The 15925-nt window shown below is 48.6% G+C and overlaps 1 protein-coding gene across 4 annotated transcripts; it reads left to right on the plus strand.

The window, feature by feature from the left end:
* The first annotated feature begins 255 nt into the window (after nt 1-255).
* INPP5B (inositol polyphosphate-5-phosphatase B) lies at nt 256-15845 on the plus strand. Of its 4 annotated transcripts, none has more exons than XM_085209005.1 (22): nt 256-602; nt 718-798; nt 909-1006; nt 1367-1396; nt 1979-2089; nt 6007-6100; nt 7281-7451; nt 7921-8022; nt 8374-8488; nt 9100-9216; nt 9993-10180; nt 10696-10807; nt 10966-11075; nt 11262-11397; nt 11952-12062; nt 12625-12787; nt 12943-13178; nt 13632-13745; nt 14140-14224; nt 14617-14744; nt 14973-15084; nt 15415-15845. In XM_085209005.1, the coding sequence occupies exons 1-22, from the start codon at nt 547-549 to the stop codon at nt 15537-15539; spliced, it is 2595 nt and encodes an 864-aa protein (XP_085065131.1). In that variant the 5' UTR covers nt 256-546; the 3' UTR covers nt 15540-15845. The 4 variants fall into 4 exon arrangements, with proteins under 4 accessions (XP_085065131.1, XP_085065132.1, XP_085065133.1 ...); XM_085209006.1 differs by having other exon boundaries at nt 6010-6100; XM_085209007.1 differs by lacking the exons at nt 256-602; nt 718-798; nt 909-1006; nt 1367-1396; nt 1979-2089 and adding an exon at nt 2645-2767.
* Nucleotides 15846-15925: the final 80 nt, after the last annotated feature.

Below are 15925 nucleotides of genomic sequence, written 5' to 3' on the forward strand. Positions count from 1 at the left end.
AGCGGCTCCGCATTGCCGCAGGCCCGGCTCTGTACACGCAGAACCCTCAGCCTGGGGACGCTCCGTGCCCCCCCCCCCCCGCCCGTATTCCGCTTCTGCTCAGCCTTTCTCGCTGCTCTCCCGGCTCTCCGCCTCGTTAACCCAGCAGCATCCCGTTTAAAAATCCTTCCCGGTCCCATCTAGCGGAGAGGGAAATGATGCTCGGTCGCTTCCTGGCGCTTTGCGAGACTCTGTCCGGTCGGAGGGCGGCGGTTCCGGCCGCGGCGAGGAGCCCCAGCAACGGCTGCCGAAGCCCAGAGAACCTCACGGGGCCGCACCGGCGCAGCTCCGACCCTGCGGCCGGAGCCGAAGGGTTAACGGAGCCCTGGGGCAGGCCGGGAGCACGGGGCGGGGAGAGGGGCGACGGGGCGGCGGCGGCGGCTCCTGGCAACGGCGGCACCGAGCGCGGCCGCATCGCGGACCCGACCCCCATCCCCGTCCCGACCCCCATCCCGGTCCCCCCGAGCTCCTCGCTGACCGCCGGTCCCCACCCCGCGGGCACGGAGGATGGACCAGTCGGTGGCCATCCAGGAGACGCTTCTCGATGGGGCGACGTGTCGCATCATATCCTTTGCCCCGTGCGCGTCCAGGGAAGGGCTGGCGAGTTCGCTCTTTTTCTCTTCCCTTTCTGACCCCTCGACTCCCATCTCGGTTTGCCGTTCCTTGACCCACGCCGCACGCCGTGCAAGGAGCCGTGACTGCGGGGCAGAGCGTGGAGAGCCGGCTGCTGGGCCTGGTGGAGCGCGGCGGGCAGCACGCGTGGGTACCGAGATGGGGCAAACCGGGCTTGTGCTTGGGGGGAGGGATTTGTGTGGGGTGGGGTCTGCCCGGATCCAGGCATTCCCTCCGCCTCTGCTCCGCGTTTGCAGGATCTACGTGTACACCCACCGGCGGATGGCCATCACTGCGGAGGACGTCTGGCTGGAGAAGGTCATCCCCATCGCAGAGGGGTTTGCAGTGGAAGAAGGTATTCACACGCTTCGGGGCTCAGTGGCCACCTCCAAAGGAAGGGATGTGGAGTCTGTATTTCGTTACTTACTTGCTGTGCTTTGGGATCTACTCAGCCCATCACGTTTTCTCATCAGTTTGTAATCCTTGGAGAAGCTGATGCGTCTTGTGGCACAGCTGAAGGGCTCTGCTTTATCAATCCTTCTGCAATCCACAGCAGCGCCCTGGGCTCCTGCAGGGCTACACGACCCACCCCTGTGCCTTCAGGGAGCAGATAGAATCTGAAGGCCGTGCTCAGTAATCCAATCTCAAAGTGTTAAATCAAATGTTACAATCCTGTTACTCAGCTTTGTAACGGAACTTTCGTTTCTGTTTGCAGTGATACCTGATGGTGACCTTCATGTCATTGGTGAGTTTTGCTGTTGCTGTTATGCCTGTGCTGCTGCAGCCATTGAATGAATCACTGAATGATTTGAGTTGAAAGGGACCCTTAACGGCCATCTGGTCCAACTCCCCTGCAGTGACTGAGGACACCCACAGCCCAGCCAACCTTTTCCTGGTCTGTTGTCACCAGCCTGGCTTTGTTGCTCATTAAGGGATGGTACATCCTCCTGGACTTTCCTTTCCCAGTTGCTGTACCTATTGAAACCCATCTTATCCTTCTTTGTGCCCCTTGCCAAATCCAGTTCCAGCTGAGCCTTGGTCTTTCTGACCCCCCTCCTGTGCAGCTTGGCAGCATCCTGTGCTCCTCCCAGGGTACCTGTCCCTGTTTCCATTGCATTCCCAGAACAAAACATATTCCAAACAGTGATTTTTGCATTTTTTTAATTACATCCTCACACAAAATGTGAAAGTGAAGTGGTAAGACCTGGGAAAGACCTGTTGATGAAAGCCTGCAGAGGCATGCTCAGCAGCAGAGAGCAGAGATGGGGCTGTTCCTGAGCAACGGGCAGCACTGATACATACTCCTCTCCTCCTCCTGATGTCACAGGTTCAGATGTGACCGTTCGGATCTGCTCAGAAGGCGATGGGCTCACGGTGCAGCTGCCTTTTGGTTCACACACCCGCACGTTCCTGCAGGAGGTCAGCAAGTGCAGCACAGGTAGGTGTGAACACCTCCCATCCCTGGAGGTGTTCAAGGCCAGGTTGGATGGGGCCCTGGGCAGCCTGGGCTGGTATTAAATGGGGAGGTTGTTGGAGATTCATCATCCTTAAGGTCCTGTGCTATGATATTGTGTGCTCAGTGGTAGGGATGCAGGAACCCAGGCTGCATTTGTACTCACTTCTGAACCTCACGCACAGCAGCGATGCTTTGCGTCACCGTTCTGCAGCATCAGGTGGCTCAGCAGGGGGGAGCAACACTTCGAGGCAGTGCTGTGTTACACACCTGCATGCTGTGCAGGCAGAAGGCCAAATAGAGATTTGCTCTGTGTATTCTGGGAGACCACAAGGAGAAAGCTGTCTCCTCCCACACTCTGTGCTCGCCCTGTGCTCTCAATTCCTCGGTACCGGCAGCACGTAGCCCGATGCTTTTCCCATCACGGCTCCCTCTGGGTTTTTTTTCTTTGGGGGGGGGGGGTGGAAGCCCGCTGCACGCTGCTGCTGTCCCAAAGACTTCGTGCTGCGGTCAGGGCCTCAGGGCCGGCCCCGGCTCCTGCGTGGGGCGGGAGGGACAGACAGCCGTCCTCCGGCGGGCGGAGCGAGGCGGAGCGGGGCCGGGGCGGAGCGGGACCGGGGCGGCCGGGTGCCGCGATGTCGGCGGGCGGGCGGCCCCGCCGAGGTGAGCGCTTAGGGGGTACCGCAGGGAACTGCCGGGGCCGGGATTCGAGGTCCGTCCCGTCCCGTCGGAGCCGCCGGGCTCGGGCCGGTCGCGGTGCTCAACCCGCGCCGACGTTGGGTCCGAGCGATGGGAGCCTGATGGGTTGAGGAGGGAGGGTCAGGAGGGGTCCGAGCGCTTGCTTAGAGCGCGGTCGTGCTTTGGGGAGGGCACGCTGTCCGCTCACAGCCGTAGGAAGCTCTCCCTGCTGCCCCGAGGGCTGCGGTGAGGGGTGAAGGGTTCGCTCCGTGCAGCAGCGGCTCAGCCCACGCTCCTGGGCAGGGCGGCTCGGAACTTCTGTGCGGGGGGAGATCGGCAGCGCTGGGACCCCGAGGGCCGCGTTGCTGGCCTCGATTCCGGGCTGCGCTTTCCTCGGTGGTGAATCCGGTGTCGGTTTTCATGTGCTGTGGCTGCGACCTTTCAGCTGTTCTCGGCCCGGCTGTGGGGCCGCCCCGTGTTGTGTTGTGTTGTGTTGTGCTGTCCGCCTTTTCCCCTCCTGCTCCCAGGAGCTGCTGCTGTGCGAAGGGAGCGAGTGAGAAAACGCAGAGAGCTGAGCAACGCCAGCACTCAGCGTGGCCTTCAAAATAGAGGTTAATCCATTTCTGCTTTACCTGCCTTTGGCTGGGCTGTGGCTGCCATTCCTCCTCTCTGTTCTCTGCCGAGAAGAGGTGAATTCTGTAATTCAGATGTGAGCCAGAGGCACAAAATGCACTGAGTTGGGGATGGGGGAGCATCTGTGCAGCTGTGCTGTTTAACACAGGGCTTCAAAGCAACTGGGAAGGACCTGGGTGTGTGTTTAGGAGGAAAAGCACCGAGTGGCACCAGCTGGGTGCTGTGCTGGGATGTTTTTGTTGCATCTGGAGCACAGGAATGCCCTTTGCATTGTGAGCATTTTGGGGAGCAGCTCTCTTATAAAACTCTGCCTCTGAGCTGTGACAAAATTGCCTTCTCAAGGTTTTGTTGTGTGTTTCTCCAGTCTGAGTTGTTCAGGGATCTCTCTTTTATTCTCTCTCAGAAGAAGAGAACACCATCACACAAGGTCTTTGGGGACAGAAAGTAATACAGAGTGAGGGTTTGTCTGCTGTTTTCCATAATATCTCCCACTCTGTCATTACGGGATCGTGAGCACTGAGCGAGAGACTCCCATATGCAAACCAAAGCACATTTAAATAGTGTGCAAATGCTGCCATTTGCTGATAGAGCACTGCTGGTTCCTTCTGTCTCTTGTGGATTAAGGCATCAGGGGATCTGGGGAGGGATTTTAATGGGCTTTAACTTCTGTGGTCGATGTTCCCTGTTTGAGTTAGGCCCTTGTCAAGAGCCCTGTCTGTGTTGCAGATTCAGCCTGTGTGCTTCTGTGCAGGGAGAGGTGGGCTGGATGCGCTGCTGCAAGCAGTGCATGGCACAGGTAGTTCTCCCTTCTGGGTGCTGAGCTGGATCTGGCTTTATCTGAAGATAGGATACACCTTCCTGCTGTAGGATGGTGTTGGAATGTTGCTGCACGCTTTTCACAGCAAGTCTTTGTTGCCTCTGAAGTCCCTTCTAACTGCAAATCCTGGTTCAGGCTGTCTGTGTTCTGTTGCTCTCTTATCCCTGCACGGAGCTCGTTGGTTCTGTGCCCCACTCAGGGATTACATGAGGTTGTGTATTGCTAAAATATTCCACTTTAGGTTGCCAGATGATGGACCCCTTTGGCTCGAGCAACATCTAGTTAGATACAAACTTATCTGAAGGAAACAGCCCGTTTCCAGGGCTAATCTCTTCCTTAGAAGAATCCGACATAAAAGTTATTGCTGTTAATGAGGTTAAAACGTGAAGGTGTGACACGTGGCCATGATCTTTGTGTCACACAGTGCTGCACGGCACACAGCAGCCTCTGACATCTCCCGTGCTGCCCAGCGTTGTCCTCTGCGATCAATAGAGCCCAAACTTCTGCTCCCTGCTCCAAAAGCAGCAGCAGTCCAATTGCTGCTCCCTTTACTGCCAAAGTTCAAGTTGGTTCACATCACTGGCGAGATGCACAGCGTGGTGCTTATCACGAGCAGTGCAGAGGCTCAGGCAGCTCTGAATAAGTGCTTAATGCATGCAAGGAACACACACGGCTCCATCCCAGCGCACGCAACTGGGGCACTTTTGGTTGGATGGGCTCTGAGGGAGCGTTGTGCTGCAGTGGTGCTGCTGGTGGAGGTTTTGTCTTATCAAAGTCTGCTCCTGCTCAGCACTGTGGGACTGCGTGTGATCCGTAATGAGGTTTGAATCATGTGCTCATGGAAGCAGCCACTGATTAATCCTCTTAGACAGCCTTTCTTCTCAGAGGGCTCTTTGGGCAGAAGAGGTTTTCCAGGCTGTGAATGCGACCGCTTCTTGTCAGTGTGTTTATACTCAGAGTTCTGTCTGGGGATGTGCTCGTGCCCCAGAGGATGCACTACAGCAGCAATAATACTTAATCATTTTTCTGAACTGTGCTCAGCTGAATGAATGGAACCTTATGAGCTGAAGAGCATCTTCTGTGTCATCTTTAGATTTGTGTGCCACGTGTCGTAGCCCTGAGATTGCCTTTTGTGCATGGACATATGGAAAAGCTATGCAAAATTCTGTTTTGTCCCTTGTAGGAGCAGGATGTTGTAGCTGAAACAAGCGCTGCAGGCTCCCTAAATTTTGCTAACGAAGTGCCATGTGATTACTGTTGTACCTGAATCTAATTGCATTTGCATAGGGTCTGCCCTCTTGTTTTTTTAGGGAGCGTGATTTGCATTGAGGCACTGTTTCTGCTGCAGTGTGGTGGGTTTGCACAGGGGCTGTACTGCACTGCTTTGCAGGAGGGGCTCCAGTGCTTTGCTGTGCTGCTGCAGACAAGCAGCAAGCCTTTAAATAGCAGTGTGCTTTTTATTTTTTTCTTCCTTTCTTTGTACTTCCTGCCTTGCTTCAGAAAGGGAAAGCTTATTATCAGTGCAGCTTTCTGCATGCCTGGGATAAAGCCCAGGGGGGGTGGGCAGCTCTGCAGCCCTGTGCCACGCTGTGTGTCCCTCCTGCCTATCCCTGTGCCCCACCAGCCCATCAGATAAGTGACAGATCCCGAGATAACCGAGGTGCTTTGGTTCTCTGTACAGACCAAAGCTACGTTGGTTTCCCTTCTGTTTGCCTGTGGTTGCTAAGTTAAACGCCACTTTGTTTTTCATGTGAAACTTTTTTTTTCTTTTCAGAAGCAGTTGGTTCTGAAGGCATCAAGCAGAATGGAAAGAAGCTTGCAGTCAATCCAGGCTGGAGCCAGGACAGCACTGACAGGAGTGCTCCCAGGTATGGATTCTCTCGGACTTCACTTGAATCACATTCAAAGTGATTCTTTTCTGGGTGCCTCTGTGGAACGGTGCCTAGCAGGAACGAGCTGCAGTGGGCAAGCTGATGGTGTTCTGGTGTTGAGAGGAAGAAGGAGAAATTGCACAGAGCTTTCTGTCTGGTTTCCTGGTTTTCAGCTGGAAAGCAAGAGGGGGAACTTGTCTCTGTGATCCCAGTGTGTCTGTGCAGGGCACCAGCACAGGGTGCGTGGCTGCTGCATTATCTGCTTCTATCTGCTAGCATTCACCACAGGTACCAGGATCTAGAGTGGCTTTTTGAGAAGAGAACCCTAAGATTCTATTTAAGAGAGGAAAAATGAAGTCCAGCGTCAGCATGCTATCAAAACTGGAGTGGGAATTTCTGCACTGCCTCTTGGAGCCAGTCCTGCCAGTCCCCCTATTTGGGCATATTTCGCTGCGTAGTGGGACAGGACCAACTGCTGTTGTTTGTTTTGAATTCAGAGAGCTTTGGCTTAGGGCCACCACATCTCAAAGATACGCTCCTAGAATGTTAGAGTTTCATTTCTCAGTTCCCAGGACTTTGTGGACCCTGCTGTATATCCTTCAAAGTCCGTCTCTGTGCCATCCTTGGCACTCACGTGCAGGTTGTTGACCTTACATTTATATCACATACTTGCTTGTGGGAACTCCTGAGCTGTGTCAAAAGGAGCTTGCAGTAACCCACAGAGCCACAAGATACTAAAGAAAACTTCCATCCACCCCTTGCTGCCTCCTTACTGGACAGAAATGGGATTTTTCTGCTACAAAAACAGTTTTTCATTCTTCTACTGTCATCTGAAGGGCTGAGCAGAGGGCGGTGGAATTGGCATCCGCCTGTTCCAGGGAGCAGGAAATGTGTATGGTTTTATATCAGCATCCAGGCGGGCAGAATCAGCCCTGACCCGACAGGCTGCACTGGGTGAGCCAGAAAGATTTGTTCTTTCACTTGGTTAAACTGGTTTTATCTAGAGAAGGTCTGAGCTGTCATAAGAAGTGCTCGTTTCACTCTTGTCTGCTTGTTCTGAGCATTGGCTGGTGAAACAGAGAGGAAGATTTGGATCACGTCCTCAGCAGCAGAACGAAGTTGGTCAGGGTGTGTGCTTATCCTGTGCTTCATCTCACAGTTCTGCATTCACTTGCAGACAAAGCAAACTCAAACCGGAGGTGACAACAGAAATGGTGCGGTCCTCCAGCGTGATGGTCTCAAACATGGCTTCAGTCTTATCAGAACCAAAGTTTGGGCTACGAGATACTATTGTCAAATCTGAGCTTGTGCAAAGGGAGGATTCCTACACGTACATCCAGAACTTCAGGTAATGATCATTCCTTATTTTGGAAGCTGGATGAGGTTTTCTGTGCCTGGAGGTGCATCGGTTCCGTGCAGCCCTGCCATCTCTCTCACTGCTTCAGGTCACTGTTTAACATTGTTGCCATTCTAATGAGCTCCTAAGGGCTTAGGAGGAATAATCTAATGATGAGCAAAAACTTTTCTGTGGTCAAGATCCATCCGTGTTGGTGATGCAATGAATTTGTCATTTCAGACTGCTACTGCACAGCTCGATCTGTGTGTGTTTTTACACTGTATGCAAAAAATGTGTATTTTTCTGTAAAACAGGCACGTAAAGGTGCTACTGTAATTAAATCACTGTCGAAATTTCAGCTTTGCCACGTTGTCTTAACTCCCCCTGGAAACAAGTTACTCCTAAATAATTAGTAATTACTTGGGTTAAGAATAGTGATATTTGCAGCTTTGGGATTTAGGAAAAGCGAATTTCTTTGCAGGTTTTTTGTTGGGACTTACAATGTGAATGGTCAGTCTCCCAAGGAAAGCCTCCAGCCTTGGCTGAGATGTGACTCTGCACCTCCAGATGTTTACTGTGTGGGGTGAGTGCCTCCCTCCTGTTCTTCCCTCCAAACCTCAGCCCTGGGTTGCTTTGCTTGTGAAGCCGTAGCATGGAGGTGTTCAGCCAGAACACCTGAGGACAGCTGAGGAATGTTTGCACTGCCTTACTCTGCTGCGTTCTGGTTGGGCTCTTTGGCACTGCAGTTTTACATCATCTTTAATGCAATTCAATATAACTTAGCTTTACATTTAACATACTTCTGAAATGAGCATATCTGAAAATTCAAATTCAGTTATAATTTAGAGCATAAACTGTTTTAGTTCTTTCCTGGAGGAAAGGGCTGGAGTTATAAACAAGTGTGTGCATCCACGGGTTCCTCCCTCTAATGCAGTTTCCAGGAGCTTGATCTGAGTAAAGAAGCCTTCTTTTTCAATGACACACCGAAGGAAGAAGAATGGTTTAAAGCTGTAACTGATAGCCTTCATCCAGATGCCAAGTATGCAAAGGTAAATGTGACTTCTGGGGAGGTTTGAGTGTGGAATCGTTTTCCAGTCTGGCCTCTTTTCACCTTGTTCTCCTGTTTTCAATCGCTGTGTCTTTCAGAGGGGCATTGTCTGCAGGCTTTTGCTCAGTCAGAAGGTGACGTAGGCAGTGTTACTGTGCAGAATGCCAAGGCAGAGGGCAGGCAGGACAGCTGGGCGCCATGCCTTAGTGGAGCTCCTCCGGTTTGGGGGTAGAGAATAGGAAGCATCTCATTGTTTGCCCTGTCTGTCTCCTGGTATGCATGCTTGAATGAGCTGTCAAGGCATCTTGGAAGGAATACTGCTTGTGTTTTGGCTCCTTCTGCTTTGTCTCTCATCAGTTGTCTAAGGGAAGCTCCTTCTATGGGCTGCCTGTGCCTCGGGCTTTGCTTTGGGCTTCTGCTTCCTTTACTGCAGCATTGCTCCCTGGCTCCCTCCTATGCTGTGCTGCTGGAGTGCCTATAACTGTGTGTCGAGGTGGTCTGTTGGATGAGCCTGCAACTCTCCTTTGTGTATACTCTGACCTGTGGTCTGGGCTGGGAGGCAATGTGCCTTCTCCTGTTCTGGTATTTAATGCAACGGGATCTGTTTTTCAGGTGAAACTTGTGCGACTCGTGGGAATAATGCTTCTGTTGTATGTGAAAGCAGACCTTGCTTTGAACATCTCTGAGGTGGAAATTGAGACTGTGGGAACTGGCATCATGGGGAGGATGGTAAGAATTGACAACAGTGCATGAGACTTTGGAGAACCTTGGGAGCCTCTCTCTTTAGATGTAGAGGTTATTCTTCCAGCTGCCTTTAGAAATGCATGTGGTGGCTCAAGGTGTTGCTGGAGGGAACCACCATCTGCTCTCAAAGCCCTACAGACCTTGAAAGCTTCTTCCCAATTGCATGTGTTGGGCTGTATGAGGCCATGAGGTTTGATGATGGCTGTGGCTTTGCCTAAGGCAATCAATGTGAGGGAACACAAGTACAAGAAACCTGTCCTTCCAGATCACAGTTTTCCTGAGGGGAACTCAGTGGCCTCTTGCCGTTCTGCTCCATTGGAATGAAGTCTATGTCCTTTCACTGTCATTTCTGCAGCTGTAACTTGGCAGAGGTATTTTGGACCAGCTGAGCCACATATTTCCTCCTCCACTTCCAAATCTTTACGTTCTATGTTGAAAGATTTAGTTTGTTGCTAGACAGGTTTCAGGACTCGATGAAGCAACTGACCAGCACTCTTACTGATTTGAACTTCCTTTAGTGTTAGCTAAATCCTAAGTTACAAACTGGGCTCTGTGTTCGCTTGCCACCTTCTGATGCTGTGTGTGATCCTCACGTGAGCTAAAATTCACAAAGCAGTTATCAATTGGGTTTTCAGCCTTTTTCTTCTTCTGGAATTTGCGGTCTGCCTCAGCATCTTCTGGGTTTTCTGCTGCTATTAACTCATTTCTGGATTCATCTGTTGTGTACAGAAAAGTTTCTGAGCGCTGTATTTCTCTTTCAGGGTAACAAAGGTGGTGTTGCCATAAGGTTTAAATTCCATAACACGAGTGTGTGCGTTGTGAATTCTCACCTTGCGGCTCACACGGAGGAATATGAGAGGAGGAACCAGGACTTCAAAGACATCTGCTCTCGGATGCAGTTCTGCCAATCGAATCCAAATTTGCCACCTCTCACTATCAGCAAACATGAGTATGCTTCTCGTTTGATTGTGTGGATCACTGCAGGAAGCAAGACAGAGCGTTATGAATGTGGTGGGCTGTTCTCCAGGCAGGGGTGTGAGGAGGGTGGCTAATGCTTTAATTGCTAGCCTGGAAAGGCCAGAAACACTTCTCTATAACTCTGGTTTTGATAGTGGTCACCTGTATGGTTCTGGCAAGTCACTTGCCCACTGATGCTCTAACAATCCTTGTTTTAGTTCCTGCAGGAAGGGGGCAATAATACACATGAATCTCCTCAATGTGTTTTGGAGTTTAGTGAGGAGTATAAAAAGCACTAGCTATGAAAAGATGGTGACAAACATGCAGGGTGGGAATTAAAAACAGCAAAAGCAGAAGAAGTGGCTTCTCATTCAAATTCCAACTCTTGCTTGCGTGTTGTGGTGCAGAAAGGCAGACACAACATCCACCTGATCACGGGGAGATTAGAGAGCTCACATGGGCATCTTTGGGCCCACATGCAGACTTCTGGTCTACGTTCTCTTGCAGTGTGATCTTGTGGTTGGGTGACCTCAACTATCGGCTGGAAGAACTGGATGTGACGAAAGTGAAGCAGCTTGTAGATGAGAAAGCATTTTCAGAGCTTTGCCAATATGACCAGGTACTGATGCCTCAGCCACCTGCAGGTGGTGCTGAGGGTGCTAATTAGGGACTGCTCACGTCCTCCTCAGCCTTCTCAGTGCTGAACATCTCCCCTTTAGCTCATATGGGAGTTGTGCTTGAGCTCGTTCCGATTTTCTTCTTTTTTTTCTTCTGTAGCTAAAGAGGCAAATGAATGCAAAAGCTGTCTTTGAAGGCTTTACAGAGGGAGAGATTTCTTTCCAGCCAACATACAAATACGACGCTGGCTGTGATGAGTGGGACACGAGGTACAGTGATTGCTTCACATGTGACACTGATGTTATCCTCAAAGGCAGTAAAAATAAAGTGAAAAAGAAATACAGAAACGGGCCTCATTCAAAACACCTGGTTTCTGGGAGAGCAGTGTTCTGCCTTGCATTGTTATTCCACCTGAACTGTACCTGGAAGCTGTAATTTTCACCTCTCTGTCCTAGTGAGAAGTGCCGTGTTCCAGCTTGGTGTGATCGGATACTCTGGAAAGGCCAGAACGTTGCTCAGCTGAGCTACCGCAGCCATATGGCTCTGAAGATCAGCGACCATAAGCCAGTTAGCTCTGTGTTTGATATTGGGGTAAGTGTGTCAGTGCTGAAGGAAGTAAGTCTGCTGACCTTGTCGTGTGTGTGGGTGGAGGAGGGAGGCTCTCCTGCTGGATTGTCCCCACTTTTATGGCATCCACATGGAACGAGGGCTTGTAAGGTGGGCTGGGTAATATACTGAGCATGATAAGATAATGTTGTATTAAGTGATGCTTCACTTTGGCAGAATAACTTAAGAGTATCTGCAGGCATTTTTTTAGACATATTTTTTTTTCCTCCATCATTTTTTCAGAAGCTTGCAGTGCAGGAATGCTACATCACTGGCAGCCCAGGAGTGTGCTGTCAAACTTCATAAATAACAAACAAATGAGCAAAAGCCCTGACCAGGTGATTCTCTTGCTGGCTATAGCAAGGTCCTTTCTTGCTGGATCCTGAGGAGATCTTAGAGCAGTAGTGCTCCAAGGAGCTCTGTTCTTCGAATACATTGTACTGCTAAAATGGAATCGCTTCATGTTTTGGGCCCATATGTTATAGCTCACCTGTGGAGGCACAGTAAATATGAATTAGTGCTGTGTGTGTCCTTTTCAGGTGAAAGTTGTGAATGAGGAGCTCTACCGAAAGGTCTTTGAGGAAATCGTGCGCTCCCTGGATAAGATGGAGAACGCCAACATTCCCTCGGTGACCCTCTCCCAGAGAGAGGTAGGATCTGCTCATCTGCTGTCAGCTGCTGGACAAATCAAGCATTCCCAGACCCTAGATGTGTTTTCTTATGGTAGCAGTACGTTATAGATGGATGTTGGACCTTATGGTCTGGTTCCAGTCAAGTACAGGCTACCGAGCTGAAACATACAGCTGTGTTATGAGGTGGAGAATAAAAGGGTACTTTCAAGTAACAGCAAGTTCTTGGAAACATAAAATGTAAAATTCTGAGGGATTTGGAGAAGGTCACAAGACCAGCATTTGCTTTGTGTGTTGGGGACTATAAAAGATAAGTAACCGAGAGGCTTACAGATACCTTGTTCTCAAATTCCACTGAGGTTATTTGAGGGGAGCGTTTGTTTTAAAGGGCACCCTGCTGCATAGGGTGTAAATAAGTGTAATCCTTTTTAATCCTGGAAGAGGCGGGATGTGGGAGCAAGAGGGTTAATCTGGATATCTTGCTGCTTAATGATTAAACTATGGGACAGCAATGTGAGGAATTGCTGCTGGTGCCTTGGCGAAGGGGGATTGGCTGATGATGTTGGCTGACGTTTGTTTCTAGTTCCACTTTGAGGACGTCAAATACATGCAGCTGCAGGTAGAGAAGTTTACAATCCGTAATGGACAAGTGCCCTGCCAGTTTGAATTTATCAGCAAACCAGATGAGGTTACCTATTGCAAGGAGTGGCTGATTGCTAATCCTAGCAAGGGCTTTCTTTTGCCAGGTGAGCTCCTCGTTATTCATTTCATGTTAATGAGCTAATATTGTCACATGTTGGCTTTGTTCTTTTTGCTATTTTGAGAGTGCTATGCTTGTTTACAGGCTTATTGGTTTAATGCCTTTTTTAAAACTCAGTATTGTTTTCTTATCTTCTGTCAGGTTCTGAGATCACAATTGAGTTGGAACTGTTTGTTAATAAATCAACAGCTACACGCTTAAACTCTGGAGAAGAAAAACTTGAAGACATCTTGGTCTTGCATCTCGACAGGGGGAAGGATTATTTTCTGTCTGTAACAGGAAACTACTTGCCCAGTTGCTTTGGGTCTCCCATTCATACGCTGTGTTACATGAGGGAACCGATCCAAGACATGTCTGCAGAATCCATTCGGAATCTTGTGAGTTAAAGATAAGCTTCCCTTCTGAACCCACAGACACCATTAAAACTAGGTGATTGTCTTATTTATTGCCACAGAGCCTTCTTTCACTCCCCTGGTCCATAGTCTGAAAATGCTGATACATCTCCACACCTTGTTTTAGTGCTTAGTGTGGATGAACCAACCCATTTTGGGTACAGCACTGAGAGTAATGTGCCATTTGCTCTGCTTGCACGTTTGAAAAAAGGTGTGTGTGAAGTGTGATTGAGAGCATCTTTTTTGTTTCTGCTTATGATACAACTGTGCCTGACACAGCAGTCTGTGAAAACTGGTGAGTGCAGCTGCACAGTTCAACAAATCCTAGATCTCAGCTGTAAACTCTGTGAAGCAATTTGCAGAGTTGAACAAGAAGCTGGCTAGCTCACTTTGTTCCTTGTTTATTTTTTCCTCCTTACCTCTCTCTCTCTCCCTCAGACCCTGATGCCACTGGAAATGAGCGATAATGCTACTCAAGCTGAAAAGCCTCTGGAAATTCCCAAAGAGCTGTGGATGATGGTGGATCACTTATACCGCAATGCTTCCCAGCAGGTTGGCACTGCTTGTGCTGGAGCTGCAAAATAATTTGTTTGCATTAGGTTAAGTTTTGGAGAAGATGCTAGTAGTGGCAACCATTGCTAAGTGTGGATGTTTGGCTCATGGTAAAGAGTGAAAATGGTTATTTTTGAGATAAGAGATCCTATTAGCCTGGGTTGCAAAGTTTTGTGAAGGTGATGCAGTCTGTGTGTGGCAGACACCAGCAGCTCTCCTTTTGCTTTGCTCTTTACTGAGGTCTCACAGCCTTCCTAAAACTGCTCATAGTGAGTTTTGTGCTGATAATTATCAACTTAGGGATATTTTTCCTGCCATTTTATAATAGCAATGCTTTATTTACCCAAATAACTTCTGTTTTCCCCTTGAGACTGATAAATGATGGCCTTTGCAGGAGGACCTATTTCAGCAACCAGGCCTTAGGTCTGAATTTGAGCAAATCCGAGACTGTTTGGACAAAGGAATGCATGATACCCTCCGTATCCTTTTAGACTGATGTCTGATTGGGCTCACTATGCCCAAGCAAAAGATCAAAGCTGAGAAAGGTTTGATCAGTCTTCTGTGCTCCGTCATGGTTTTTAAATGCTCTCTCTCATCTCGTAGTAAATGAGATGCGCTGCTCTTTGCTGCTATTTGCAATCAGTCCTGATGCCTCTGCTTGAGTCCTTGTTATATTGATATATGATTGTTGATTAACTACATCAGTATCTGATTGCCAATGGGAACAGTTTGCTATGTGGGGCCAAGCGATTTAACTCAAAGCTGTGAACAGTAGTTCTTGGAGACCTTAGCAAAGATTAGTGTTTCAGCAGAAATACTGCCAAAATAGACCATGCTGTGCTTACCTCTTCCTTAACCACCTTTGGACCAGTTGGCAGCAACCACTCAGTAGCAGAGGCATTGCTGCTCTTCTTGGAAAGCCTGCCAGAGCCAGTCATCTGCTACAGGTTCTACAGCAGCTGTTTGGAGTGTGCCAACAACTACCTCCTGAGCAGCCAGGTAATGCCAGCTTCAATGGGAGACCACTTCTGGAAGGAGGTAGACTGGTTTACTCTAGACAAATTACAGCATTTTGCTATGAGAAATGTAATCTTATCATAAAAGAAATGCTCCAGAACTTGGGTTATTAAGAGCTGTTCCCATATACAGACAGTGTGATGGTGGTAGTAGACAAAGCTTTCAAGTTATTGTCATTTCTTCAATATATGTTTTTTTTTCTCCACCCAGATTATCTCTAACCTGCCAGAGTGCCATAAAAATGTGTTTGAATATTTAATGGCATTTCTACGAGAACTACTGAAAAATTCAGGGAAGAACAATTTGGATGTGAATATTCTAGGTAAGGCAAGCAAAATAACCATTCTGCTCAGAGGGGTTTTTCAGTTAGTAGGACAGAACATATTTCTCCAAAGCAATTGCAGTAATGTCTCTACTGATTTGAAGTATGTCATTACTAAAATCCATAGAAAAATGGATTTTGCATCCTTGCAGTAGCCAGGAAAAAGTTTTACGGTGTCACAGAGAGGTCAGTGTGTCATCAGCTTTATCTAACCCCTCCTAAAACCAGGCTCTCTCTTATTACAACTAATTGAGATTGGTGGAATTACACTTAATAGCTTGCTGTTGACTGGTGCTCTCTTTTCTCTCTCTCTCTCTTTTAAAAATGCAGCTAGTATATTTGGTGGCTTGTTACTTAGACCTCCTCCTGGACATCCTATGCCTAATATAATGGAAAAGAGGAAAGCTCAGCAATTTATCCATCAATTCCTCCTGAAAGAGAACAGTTTATCGTGAATTTCAGATGCAGCTAATCTGATTTTTAGATATGAAACTACTGTAAAGAAAAAAAAATGTACAGTATATCAGTTTTTTTTTAAATCACAGTATTTTATACAATCTTTTGCTATTGAATGCAGCTCAGGCATTTAGAATCAGGTGTCACTGTTAATAAGCTGTAAAGTATATTGAATTTCTAAATAAGCTGTACGTAGACAAGCAAAAATATAAAAGCTGATATTTACTCTTGTATTTAACTTGTATTAAAGCACAGAATTTTTAAGTCCTTATTATTTAAATAAAAACATCTCAGTGCATTTTCCAGCCTTGTCTGCTTTGGGCTCTTGGTTTTAAGTGTGCTTTAAGTCACACCTGTTACAGGCAAGGAGCAGCCCTACCTGCTG

The sequence above is a fragment of the Meleagris gallopavo genome, chromosome 25 (genome assembly GCF_905368555.1).
Source record: "Meleagris gallopavo chromosome 25, MGAL_WU_HG_1.1, whole genome shotgun sequence".
Classification (NCBI taxonomy): domain Eukaryota; kingdom Metazoa; phylum Chordata; class Aves; order Galliformes; family Phasianidae; genus Meleagris; species Meleagris gallopavo.